The 13,698-nt window shown below is 37.8% G+C and overlaps 1 protein-coding gene across 6 annotated transcripts in view; it reads left to right on the top strand.

Annotated features, from left to right (window-relative positions):
- Positions 1 to 12,618, top strand: part of wwc3 (WWC family member 3) — a 75,615-nt gene extending 62,997 nt beyond the window's left edge. For 2 of the 6 annotated variants that reach the window (XM_079841434.1, XM_079841431.1), the window contains 13 exons: positions 58 to 608; positions 983 to 1,103; positions 2,368 to 2,445; positions 2,559 to 2,645; positions 2,741 to 2,936; positions 3,131 to 3,307; positions 4,093 to 4,193; positions 4,308 to 4,455; positions 6,572 to 6,736; positions 7,263 to 7,355; positions 7,445 to 7,681; positions 11,264 to 11,391; positions 11,489 to 12,618. In XM_079841434.1, the coding sequence (XP_079697560.1) occupies positions 58 to 608; positions 983 to 1,103; positions 2,368 to 2,445; positions 2,559 to 2,645; positions 2,741 to 2,936; positions 3,131 to 3,307; positions 4,093 to 4,193; positions 4,308 to 4,455; positions 6,572 to 6,736; positions 7,263 to 7,355; positions 7,445 to 7,681; positions 11,264 to 11,391; positions 11,489 to 11,555 (2,149 nt within the window). In that variant the 3' untranslated portion in view covers positions 11,556 to 12,618. Of the gene's footprint in view, positions 1 to 57; positions 609 to 982; positions 1,104 to 2,364; positions 2,446 to 2,558; positions 2,646 to 2,740; positions 2,937 to 3,130; positions 3,308 to 4,092; positions 4,194 to 4,307; positions 4,456 to 6,571; positions 6,737 to 7,262; positions 7,356 to 7,444; positions 7,682 to 11,263; positions 11,392 to 11,488 lie in introns of all 6 variants that reach the window. The other 4 variants (XM_079841433.1, XM_079841430.1, XM_079841435.1 and 1 more) reach the window with 2 other exon arrangements.
- The last annotated feature ends 1,080 nt before the right edge of the window (positions 12,619 to 13,698 follow it).

Below are 13,698 nucleotides of genomic sequence, written 5' to 3'. Positions count from 1 at the left end.
CAAATACAGGATGTCTAACCACATCAACCCAAAATGACAATTTCTCTCTGTGTGCAGCCTATCAGCCAGTAATCTGACAGTGTCCTCCAGCAGTAGCCGTGGCTCTTTGGCCTCCAGTCGTGGCTCTTTGGCATCCAGCCGTGGTTCTCTCAGCTCCGTCAGCTTCACCGACATCTACGGCCTACCCCAGTATGAGCGAACAGAAGGAAACTCTGATGTTCTGGACACTTCTTTCCGCTACCTTCTCCCCTTGGAGACCCACAGTAGGGACAGTTCAGCCTTCGGCCCAAAACGTTTGCACGACACACCGCAGTCTCTCACTTCTCTCTCCTCTCGGTCCTCGCTCTCGTCGCTCTCCCCTCCCAGCTCCCCCATGGACACCCCCTACCACTCGGCCCCTCAGGACTGCCCTCTGGCCCAGATGACAGAGGAGTACATGGAGGTGGCCAGCAGGGGACTGCTGGCCGAAGGGCTGCGGAATCAGACTCAATCCCAGCTGCACACTACTCTTCCTGGGGAAGGGGAAGTGGGAATCCCAGCCACTGCACAGTTCCTGGAAGGGAAGAGCCATAGAGACGGAGTTCTCCAAGGAACACATAGCTCCACAGGTGATGAATAACAACCAGGAAATGTAAAAGAAACTAACAATGCGCAATACATTTGTTACAGTATTTATTAATCTTTGTTAACATTAGTTAATAAAAATGCAACTGTTCATTGTTTATGTTAGCCCAGGTCCATTAAATAATATTAACATTTACAATATTTGATTTAAATAATATATTAGTAAATGTTGACATTTACATTAAACATTGACATTAAGATTAATGAATGCATTAGATGTATTTTTCAATGTTTGTAATGTTAACAAATAGACTCTTATTGTAAAGTGTTACCAAAAAATTAAACGTTTTAAACATTTAAACGCACTGTTTTAATGTTAAAAATTATTTAATGTGTGTTTATATGTGACTCCATATAGGAGTGACCCTGCGCTGTAAAAGTGCAAGTCGGACCAGTAGAAGAGCAAGACGAGTGTCTGCAGGAGTAAATGAAGACATTTTAGCAACAGACAGTGGGGTGTTTGAAGCCTGGAGCAGAAGGTGAGAGGATATTCTGTAATAAAGATTAAGACTTTATAGTGATAGTTCACCAAATAAAAAAATATGTCATCAATTCACTCACCCTCATGCTATTCCAAAACCATAAAAGAAAATAAAGTATTGACCAGGGGTTGTTAAGCTCCCAAAAATTCTATAAAAGTTGTCTTTGTATAATAATGCTTAATTTATCTCCATAATCCTCAAATTTTTGGACAATTTGCGTTGTGAAAAAACATAAATTTACAAATATATATTTTTAATCTACCTACTTTGAAATGTGTACTTTTGTATCAGGCATTATTGTTATATCCTGTACACAAATGTACATACACAAATATAGACTACCGTTCAAAAGTTTGAGTTTAGTAAGGTTAATATTTAGCGACAATGTATTGTTTAAAATGACGGTAAAGACATTTATAATGTTACAAAACATTTCTATTTCAAAGAAATGCTGAACTTTCTGTTCATCAAAGTATCCTGAAAAATGTATCAAAGTACCCACAAAAAAAATTCTCAGCATTGATAGCATCAAATCAGCATCATATACTGATTTCTGAAGTATCGTGTGACACTGAAGACTGGAATAATGGCAGCTGAAAATTCAGCTTTGCCATCACATGAATAAATTATATTTTAAAATGTATTAAATTAGAAAACATTTTAAATTGTAATGATATTTCACAATATTTTCAGTGAAACTTAGTTAATCTTACTAACCCCAAACTTTTGAACAGTAGTGTATAGGGCTGGGTATTGTGACACAAATTTCACGACTCAATTCGATTTCCATTCACATGCTTTCAATTCAGATTTCGATTCGATATCGATTGTTGTGGATATATATATATCAGATACTGTAAATGGCAAATTGAAAATCTCAAAATAATTACTGCTGCTTCTCTTGAACCGAGGTGCTACTGCTGTCTGTCACGCCACATTAAACAGCGCCAAAACAGTATTTATTTTTTAAATTTAATAATAAAATGGACGTAATTTGAAATCTCATATCAAAAGTAAGGAAGCACAAAGATTATAGATTTTTTTTGGGGGTGGGGGGGCTCTATAAAGTTCTGTTCATTCATCTACTGAAAACAGGATGACTAATCGATTCTTGGGATATAAGAATCGATATCGGTTCATAAAAATGAGAATCGATTAAAATCGAGAAATCAATATTTTTTACCCAGCCCTAGTAGTGTATACATGCAGTCAGTAAGTTGTTGCTGTGTTATAATTATGTCTAAATGTCTCTATCCAGTAGGACAGAGGAATCAGAAGAAGTCAGTTTTGCTCAAGATGTCACAGCCTCAGAGCCAGTTCAGATTCAGCTTGGTCTTCTGTAAGCGGCACACACTCTCATACACATACATGCATACTTCCCTCGTTATAAACTACCAAATCACTCATATTAAAACATTCATTTGTTTGTTCTTTCACTCTGCTCTTTTACAGATATGATTCAAATGGCATGTTTTTGCTGCTGCATGTCCTTCAGATGAGAAATTTAAGCAAGGCCACCATTAGAGATGGATGCAAAGTGTAAGTACTCCCATTTTACATCCATTAATGCAGTGATGTCCCCTGCAGAAACTATTTCGCACCTAGTGCTTTATCTCCTTGTTTGCATCTTTCAGATTTGTGAAGGTTCATGTTCTCCCGGTGGACTCCAGTCGGCCCTGCACATATTACTGCTGTAAGGCCCAGGAGCCTCAATCTCTTCTCAGCTTTAATGAGGGCTTCCGGATCCCCCTGAGTGCTGGAGGCCCCGGGGCCCATGCCTTACAGTTAAACCTCTGCGCTGTAGGACCCCTCGCTCAAGAGGAGCTACTGGTTAGACTAAAATTCACTCTAAATATATTATGCTGATAATTTAATTTGTAATGAAACATGTTGTATTTGCTAAAAGAATCAAATTAGAAGTAGTTTTGGACCCTGCTGTATATAAAACGAACACTTGAAGTTGTTAAAATGTGTGTGTTGCTGTGAGATGATGTGATACTGACCTGTGTCTATTTGTGGCTCAGGGTTCTGCTCAGGTCTCACTGACAGACTGTGCTGGTAGCACAGAAATGATCTTCCATTGGCTCAAAGTGCAGATCCACAGCACAGAGAACCACAGGCCCGAGCACAGCCGCTTAACTAAACCCAAACGCATTATGGATGAAGAGGAGGAAAAGAACGAAGGGCAAGGCAAGCTTGAGGTAAGATCACAACACTGGACACTTTTCTCACCCCTGACCCCTTAAAGGGATAGTTCACCCAAAAATGAAAACTGTCACCATTTACTCACCCTCGTGTTGTTTCAAACCTGTATGAGTTTCTTTCTTCTGCTGGAGACAAAAGAAGATATTTGAAAGAATGTTGGTAATCAGACAGTTGACGGTAGCCATTGACTATCGGGAATTAATTGCAAATTGCTGCAATCTCATGTCAGTGACAGGTTTCTGGAAGGGAAAGGTTATCGTCCCGCCCTTGAGCCGGTGTACACATAATCAGAGAAGAGATGTGGGAAGTTATTAACATCTCGGGAAGTTATTTTGATAAAAGATTATGGGCACATGAATTTTAAAAAATGTATGATTTGCACAGATAAATCATTTATAATGACTGCCACGGATAAATCATTTCTAATAAAAAATAACAATAGTCCATTTTGATTTCATGAGTATTTTGCCCAAATAAAAGTAGTTTAACATTATAAAGCAAATAAATTAAGGCAGTCAAAAATATTAGTATTGTATTTTTTTGTAAAACAAATTTATCATTATTATTATTAATGTTAATAATAATAATGATTGTACATATTTTATTATTTTACAGTACAATAGCATTTCTTGGTAACTCTAGTCTAGGGTTCAATTCTCACTATTAACTAGTTGCTTATTAGCATGCATATTACTAGGATATTGACTGACTGACTTTGGTTGTCTTTTAATCGTATATTAAGATAAAAATGTCTTTCCTCTGCTGCTAATTTTTCGTGTAGGTGTCGGTGGTGACTCATTTGGAGGAGATGAAGAAAGAGTTACAGAGAGGTGAAGAGGAGCTGGAAAGGAAGGAAGAGACAGGGGAGGCGATTTCTGAAAGGTCCACACACTCACTGTCTTTCTATAAACTGATAAACATTTCAGCTTATGACTGTAAGAGCACATCAGATGATGCTTTGTTGTTTGTGTGCTGTAACTGCGGTGTGTGATTTAGGAGTTGGCAGGCTGAGTCAGTGGACAGCGGCTGCAGTAACAGTACAGCGTTTGTCATTCCCTGTCCCGAGAGTCTTTGCGGTGAAGGTATCTGCGTGACCTCTGGGAGACGCTGTCTCCAGCCTGCAGAGAGAAATCCAATTGTAAAGGTATTGTGAAGTGTTACAAAAGTCATAGCAACTTTATGAATTGGCCTCCTATTATTAAACTGTTATAAACAGTTGTAGACTCAAGGTGATGACACACAGGGCAACTTTTTGAGAAATGTTGTCGGGCATTGTTGCAGTCAACGGCCAACCAGGTGACACAGGACCCATGACTGATCTAAAGTATCTAGATCGAATTTTGTTGCCCATTTTCAATAGGAAAGTGCCCATCACTTGGCAACAATGCTCAAAAAGTTGCCACGTGAATCATCACCTTCAGAGGAATTTGAAGCAATATTCCATGTTGTTTAGAAATTGATTAAAGTTCTTTAACAAAAATACAAGCTGCACATTTCTACTTTTAAATGCATTGGTCTGCTTGCCTGTTGAGCTTCTGTTAAATGCGAATTACTTAAAAGTGTATTGTTCGCATAATATTATTAACAGTCAAAAATTATTTTTTTAATGCTTTTGAAAGAAGTCTGTTATGCTCACCAAAGCTATTTGATCAAAAATATTATTACAATTTAAAATAAGTTTTTATTTTAATGTATTTAAATAATTTATTCTGTGACAGCAAAGCTGAACTTTCAGCATCATTACTTTAGTCTTCAGTGTCACATGATCCTTCAGAAATCATTCTAATATGATGATTTGGTGCTCAAGAAACATTTCTATAGACTGACAAGCCAGATCCACATCAACATTAGCATTGCTCAGTCCAAGGGGCGGGATAAACGGTTGTCTTTCAAATTCCCTCTGCACGCAATATGATAGCGCTACAACCAACCAGAGCAACGAAGAAGGTGAAGCGGAGCTAGTTGATAGATTAAACTTTCGCCGTATCCGGTCGGCAAACCTCCGAACACATCTTCCTTTCTTAAGAATGACTTCAATGCTGTTCTTTGTTCTTTTCTCAAAGAAAAGCTGAACTCCACGTCTTCCAGAGTCGCGGTCAAAGCCGATTTGAAAGACCGCTGTTCGCCAGCTTTTTTGTTTACAAGTAGCTGCAACTTTGCCGTCATTATGTTAAGCCCACCCACCGACTCTATACACGATGTGATTGGCCTGAGCAGAGTTCGGTTTTTCCAGCTCGCCAGCCAATGGAGAGTTGCTAGACTAAGCTGGCTGCAAATTAGATTTGCTGCCGCTAGGGTGTCTAGATTTCTAGGCTAAAATTTCTTATTATCAATGTTGAAAACAGCTGTGCTGCTTAATATTTTTGTGAACTATTTTTTGATGAATAGAATTGATAAATAGAAAGCATTTGTTTTAAATAGATGTTTGTGACAATTTAAGTCGTTAATTTCAATCTAATTTCACTTCTGAATAAAATTATTTCTTTAAAAAAAAAAAAATTCTTACTGACCCTAAACTTTTTAACTGTAGTGCAAGTTAAACTTTTGCTTTACAGGAGAGCAATGAGCTATTAAAAGGTTTTGTTCTCCCAAAAATTCCGTCATTAATAATTACTCACCCTCATGTCGTTCCAAACCTGTAAGACTTTCGTTCATCTTCAGAACACAAAAAAATGTGACATCTGAGATATTTCTGCCCCTCCATTGACAGTCCAAGAAACTACTACTTTCAAGCCCCAGAAATAGTAATCCATGTGATTACACTGGTTTAACCTATAAAGCAACTCAAGTGCTTTGTGCAAAAAAACATAATTTAACACTTTATATACAAAACATTAACCTCCAACATGTTCACGCAACAACGTCTGCTCTCACTTCAACAAAACACGCATGCGTCGTGGCACTCTTGTGGACGCTTGTTGGAGATTTATATTTCGTAAATAAAGTGGTAAGTTTTGTTTGTTTTTTTGCACAAACAAAGCACTTGCGTCACTTCATAAAATTGAGGTTAAACCACATGGATTACTTTTATGGTGTCCTTACTACCTTTCTGGGCATTGAAACTGGTAGTTGCGTAGACTGTCAATGGAGGGACAGAAATCAGATTTCATTAAAAAGATCTTCATTTGTGTTCCAAAGATGAACGAAAGTCTTACAGGTTTGGAACAACGAGAGTGAGCAATTAATGACAGAATTTTTATTTTGTGTTAACTATCCCTTTAAATAGATTATTAAACAAATTTCATTTGTATGTTTTTCAGGTGGACAAAGCAACCAACACAGAAGGTGTGTTTCCAGAGCCAATGAGGATGCGGCCGAAAGAAAGGGCAGGGCGCTGGGGTCACAGCTCTCCGTTCATGCGCAGCAGCACAATAGTCAGATCTCAGACGTTTTCACCTGGAGCGCGCAGTCAGTACGTCTGTAGGGTAAGTAGAGAAACACACATTTACGTGTATTAGTGATGGCTTAATTTCAGTAATTTATTAATCTAGTAAATACACTGCATAAAATGTTTTTCTTACTCAGTGTTTTTGTCTTGTTTTCCAGTACAAATATCTAAACATTCTTAAATCACATTATTTTGCTTCACACGTAAATGTATCTTGCTTGGAAATTAAAACAAGAAAATCCTCTGCCAGTGGAGTCAGAAAAATAAGCTTAATTCAAAGGGAAAACAAGATTATTTTTTAGATTTATTTAGTTTTGATAGATTTTTCAGTATACAACACATAATAACTTATTATAAACGTATTATAAATGTATCTTTATTTAAGAATATTTCGATATTTATACTGGAAAACAAAACAAAAATACTGGGTAAGAAAATCATTTTTTACAGTGGTCTCAAAACCAAAATATATGATTAAAACAAAATGATTGATGAATCCTGCATCAATAAAAAAACAGCTTTACACAATGTATCACTTTTCATTTGTTTTCTCTTCTTCATAGTTGTACAGAAGTGACAGTGACAGCTCTACTCTACCAAAGAAATCCCCCTTCATCAGAAATACTCTAGAGCGGCGAACTCTGCGATATAAACAGGTTAGACTGACCGTGTTGCTCTGTTACACACATTTGATTATTTTTTTGCTCTGGAAGTGTACTTATGTGTCCGTTTCACGTGACCGCAGCAGTCTCATCGCTCCTCTCTGGCTGAGCAGCCCACTCGTACCTCTCTGGACCTGGAGCTGGACCTCCAGGCCTGCCGTACGCGACAGAGGCAGCTAAGCGAGGAGCTGGCCGCACTGCGGGAGCTCAAACTGCGGCTGGAGGAGCCCATGCAGGGCCCCCGCGGCCCCGCGGACCTCCCTCATTGGGCCCTGCGGGATGAGCGTTTCCGAAACCTGTTACGTGAGGCCCAAAGACAGGTACTGCCCATGTATATGTCTATTCTGCATCTGCTCTGCCACTTTCCAAATTCACAGATTTATTCATTTGGTAACACTTTGGATAACATAAATGCATTAGTTATGAAGTAACAATTCTTTTACAGCATTCATTAATATAGGTACATTTCTTAAAGGTCCCATGGCATGGCATTTTTCTATTATTTTATAATGTTTCCTGAGGTGTACTTATATTGTTAGTATGATTTTTACATCATAAAATGTCATAATTTAGAAATAAAAGGCATTTTTTCTATACTGCTGTTTGCCCTGTGGCTGAATGCCCTGTTTCAAGAGGCGTGTCTGCTGTGAGACTTCAGAAAAAATGCCCACTGTTGTGATTGGCTGACATCTTTGCATTTGAAATGAGCGGAGGGGGCGTGGTTTAACGAGGTCTACAACGCACAAGCTGCTTCCAGAGAGACGGATGGACCTGAGTTCACTTCACATCAGTTCTCTCAGCACGTCTCAGTTCAGGGTGAACTGTTGTTACTAGAATATACTTCAGGTTATTAGTTTATTTCTAGTCGGAGGGACTGTCACTCATGTCAGAAAGTTAGTAACTTTAGTAAATTATGGATCAGCGCTGACTCGAGACGCGAACCGTTTAGAACGATTCAGTCCGATTTGGTGAACTGGTTCGGTTCACTAAAAAGAACCGATTCAAAAGAATGATTCGTTCGCGAACCGGACATCACGGAGACGGAGCGATTGCTAACAAAGTTATTTATAGTAACTACTGAGTTGTGAGAGCGCTGTCTGTCAGCGCGAGTTTATTGTGTTTGTATCTGAGAGTTCTGAATAAACACAAGTCCCAGTCATCATCATTATTCTACAAACTTTGTAACACATGCAATGTACCATTACAGCGAGATGAACGAGTTAGTAAGTGTTGATTATAGCATTATTTTTAGATGTTCCAATCATATGAAAAGCGTCAGTGACGCCCATTGAGTACACAGCGCAAACAAAGACACAACAGCAGTAATCGAATGTAATCCAGTTTATTGTGGGGAAAGCTGGCTAGCCTAGCCGGATACCCTCATGCTTACCCCCCTTCTGCTTAATCTCGCGCCGCGTTTGGTGCCTCCGCTGTGGGCCAGATGCAGTACTGGGGGTCGGGGATGTTGAAGGCCGACCAGTAAGTGCAGCCCGAGCTTCGGCGTGCGTGAGGTTTATCTCTAAAGAGATGTGAGTCTGACGATGTTGAGCAGAAACTCATGACTGTATGCACATTGTAGAACAGATAGACGCGACGAGGACGTACAAAAACACTGACTCACAAGATAGAAAACACGAAAACACCGTTCTGTCGGGATAGAGAGAAGCCGCAGTGTGTGCACGAATAATAAATAATTAGCTACACATAAGAAATCACTGATCACAGATCAGAAGGAACTGAAAAAAGACTTCTGTTTTCATTTGTACATCCAAACACTGAGAAACTGCCAGCATTCACTCGTTCACAAGCCTTGATCTCTCCAGGACAAATATAGCGCTTGCATGGGCGTGCCAGATTCTCTGGGCGGAGGAAAGGGAGGTAACCGTTCCTGTGTGGACGTCAAACCAGGAGACTTCAGGATTGGCTAGTCTGGCCTGTCATTTTCTCAAAGGCAGAGACGGACAGCCACAACTCTGTTTCACACCAATCAACATTTCTAGCCACTTGGCACAATATTCAGGCTAGGGGAACTCATATTAATGTTGAAATACCTCATAAAATGAAAATTTCATGACATGGGACCTTTAAATATAAATTTTTAATATTTAAAATTGTTTAAATTTAACATTAGTTATGTTTGTATTATGTATAAACATGGAAGAAGTGTCTTATGCTCACCAAGTCGGCATTTAATTAAAGTAAAGTAAATTTAAGTAAAAACAGAAATATTGTGAAATATTATTTTTATTTAAAACAACGGTTATCTATTTTAATGTATTTTAAAATGTTACTTATTTCTACAATGGCACAGCTGAATTTTCAGCATCATTACTCAAGTCTTCAGTGTCACATGATCCTTCAGAAATCATTCTAATATGTTGATTTGCTGCTGAAGAAACATTTCATATAATTTTCACAGTTGAAAACAGTGTTGCTTATTTTTGTGAAAACCGTGATACATTTGTTTAAAAGATTATTTGAATTGAATATTCATAAGATTTTTTAATAACAATCTAAGAAGCCTTTACTATCACTTTTGGCCAATTTAAACTTTGTTGAATAAAAGTAAACATTTCTTTTTTTTTTAAGTCTGACCCCAAACATTTGAAAGCTATACATTTTTAACAACGAATGATACACATATAACACATTATACATAAAAAAATTAACATAATGCGTAAAAAAACATTTAATTACCTAATGTTTACAATTTATACCTATTTTATAATTTTGTATTGTAGTGTATAAATTATATATAATTAATTTAACTATTACATGTCACATTTCTCACTTTTACCATTTACCATTGCAAATTTGGTAACACTTCAGTTTAGGGTTCAATTGCTTATTAGCATGCATATTACTAGGATATTGTTTTATTTAGTACATATAAAGCAGATATTAATGCCTTAATATGCATGACCTTATTCTATATCCCTTAATCCTACCCAATACCTAAACTTAAACACTACAAAACTACCATACTAACTATTAATAAGCAGTAAATTAGGAGTTTGAGGCAAAGGTCGTAGTAAACAGTCAATATGTGTTCTCAGTACTTAAAGGGATAGTTCACCCAAAAATGAAAATTTTCCCACCCCCAAGTCATCCTAGGTGTATATGACATTCTTCTTTCAGACGAATAAAATCGGAGTTATATTACAAAAGTCCAGGCTAATCCAAGCATTAGAATTTGATTCATAGTTGCTCTGTTTTTGAAGTCCATAAAAAGTGCATCTGTCCGTCAAATGATGTGCTCCACACAGCTCCGGGGTGTTAATAAAGGCCTTCTGAAGCGAATCGATGTGTTTGTGTAAGAAAAATATTAATATTTAAAACTTTATCAAGTAAACTTTCGGCCGACCACCTTCCGTGGAAAAGTGTTGAATGTTGAAAGTGAAACTCAAGATGCATACGTGACGTCATGACGAGCGAACCTGGTCGCGTTAGTCTTTTGATCGGCAGGGGAACTTTCAACAATTTTTCCATAAATTGAACAGGGAAGGCGGTCGGCCGAAAGTTTACTTGATAAAGTTTTAAATGTGGATATTTTTCTTACACAAACGCATCGATTCACTTCAGAAGGCCTTTATTAACTCCCAGAGCCGCGTGGAGCATGTTATTTGATGGGCAGATGCATTTTTTGCACTTTAGTAACTTCTCATTTATGGGTGAACTATCCCTTTAAGTGTTACTGCAAATATTTATTTGGATGGAATTAAAATCACAGAGTACTTTGGTGAAACACCAATTTACCAGACTTATTAAGAAAAAATGTATGCTTTTACAACTATGACTGACTTGAATATACGGTAAGCGGAGGTTAAAAAAGAGAGGCGTTGTGAATTGCGACTTCTGTTTAAAATGACATTTATTGTTGATTATTTCTTTCTCTCTTGCAGGCCAAGCAGAGCAGGCAGGAGCAGAGGCAGGAGGAAGCTGCGGAAAGGAGGTTGCGAAAAGCCTCAAAAGAGGTTTTGCAAATGAGGGGCCAGAGCCACAAAGAGCCCCTCCCCGTGCAGACGTTCAAGTGAGTCCGTCATAACATTTCCATCTCTTAATCGACAGCAAAGCACGGAGAGATTTTTTCTGATAAATGCTAAATGTATCAATCTTTCCTGATGCAGAGAGAAGATGGCTTTCTTTACTAGACCAAGATTCAACATCCCGCCTCTGCCAGCTGACGACGTGTGAGCGCCCCCTAGGCCACACTATATTAAATATGAAGAATCTGTCTGTTTCGTTTTTTGTATTCATGCCCATGAAGTAATTAGAACAGAAATGTAGTTATTTCAGCACAAAGATGAAAAGTTATTTGATATGCAACATTTGAACCGAAAGCTGTACAAAACAAGCGTGTGTGTGGTTGTGCGTGATTGTGAGTGTGTGTGCGTGCGTGTGGTAGTACTAATGAACACGTACCTATATTTTATGTAATTATTGACATCTTGGCAATTTTTCCTGCTTGTTTAAAGGGGGGAAATAAGTGTTTTATAAAAGAACAAAGCATCTTTTTACTCCTGTACGATGTACTTCTGATATTTCGATGTCTACGCTTACTTAAGGCTGGAAGACGGGAACAAAGTCAGTTTAGACAAATTCACTGTACTGTAACTTATTTTATAGTACTTTTCCTTGAAGGAAATAAAAATGCTCCCTGCTTTTTAATGTATTTTATAAAGCTTAAAACAAATAGCACTTACTGTAAGTGTTTTTGACGTACAGTAGAATGGAAATTTTGGCTGATTTTGTTTCTGTTACCTGATTCTTTAAAGTTATTTACTTAAAATGTCACTTTTTTTGATCCACTTTTGTTGCAGTTGTCATTGTCCCTTGTGCTGTTATTCTATTAAAATTATTAATATTAATTATTACTTGTAATTTTCAATATATAGACGAATATAATTTTGTATGCTGTCTGTAAAACATCTGCAGTGTTACCTCTCTTATGAAGATAAAAGCATTAAACCGTGAAAGTGCAGCTGTTTTTGAGAAATAACCTTTCAAGAACAAACCAGTTGTTTGTTTGGCAGTCATGTTCATTATTATTAGTTTAGTGGATTTTAGTGGTCAGGTTTGTACTGTATGATCTTCAGGTCTCTAAGGGCCTCTGCTACTCCAGAATTTGTTATCTAAATTGTCCAGAAGGTGGCGTCTTAAACCTGCATGTGTTTTGGTGGTATGTCAGGAAAGTATAATGTTGTAGACAACACAATTTTGCACACCGTAATCCTTAAATACATGGATATTACACACAACGCTTTGCAGTGAAATTTCTTTTCAGCTATGCGATATCTAACAATAGGACTATTAATGAACCATTACTTATGATGGTTAAATTAACATCTAAATGATTCTGGTCCACTCCAGGACTTTTTCTGGCTTTTGCTGCCTATAAACAGCAGGTTTAGTTAAAAGGCATCAGATCTGGAACATTAATGAGATGGAAATATTAAAACTAGAAACAGGAACGTGTTTGTTTAAAATTAGAGCAAAGTTGCTGTTGTAATCATTAATGCTTTTTAAAGCTGCACATGGCCATAAAACATCTCATTAAAGGAATTTCCATGGAGAGCTTTGATGGCTTTTTACTAAAACCGTAAATTAGAGGTAATTATCAACTTTCATTAGTGTTTCGCCTAACAGCAGCAAACTGAAATATTCATAATTAAATCTGTTGTTGTTTATGATATTCAGTTGAAATGACACCAAGTTTCTAATAGCTTGTTGACAGGTTTTACTGAGACAAATGAATGTGCTTTTTTTTTGTTTCAGTCTCAATGCTAAAACTACACTCCTATTAAAAGTTTCAGGTTTGTTTATTAATACTTTTATTCAGCAAGGATCCATTTAATTGATCAAAAGTGACACTAAATATACACTGATCAGGCATAACATTATGAAGTGAATAACACTGATTATCTCTTCATCACGGCACCTGTTAGTGGGTGGGATATATGAGGCAGCAAGTGAACATTTTGTCCTCAAAGTTGATGTGTTAGAAACAGGAAAAATGGGCAAGTGTGGGCCAAATTGTGATGGTCAGAGCATCTCCAAAACTGCAGCTCTTGTGGGGTGTCCCCATTCTGCAGTGGTCAGTATCTATCAAAAGTAGTCCAAGGAAGGGTGGGGAACTGGCGACATGGTCATGGGCGACCAAGTCTCATTGATGCTCGTGGGGAGTGAAGGCTGGCCCGTGTGGACCGATCAAACCGATGAGCCACTGTAGCTCAAATGGCTCAAGTTAATGCTGGTTCTGATAGAAAGGTGTCAAAATACACTGTTTCGCAGTATGGGGCTGCATAGCCGCAGACCAGCCAGGATGCCCATGTTGACC

Source organism: Gobio gobio (genome assembly GCF_949357685.1).
Source record: "Gobio gobio genome assembly, chromosome: 17".
Lineage (NCBI taxonomy): Eukaryota > Metazoa > Chordata > Actinopteri > Cypriniformes > Gobionidae > Gobio > Gobio gobio.
Note: the sequence above shows the minus strand (reverse complement) of the source record. Positions and strands in the feature narration are given on the sequence as shown.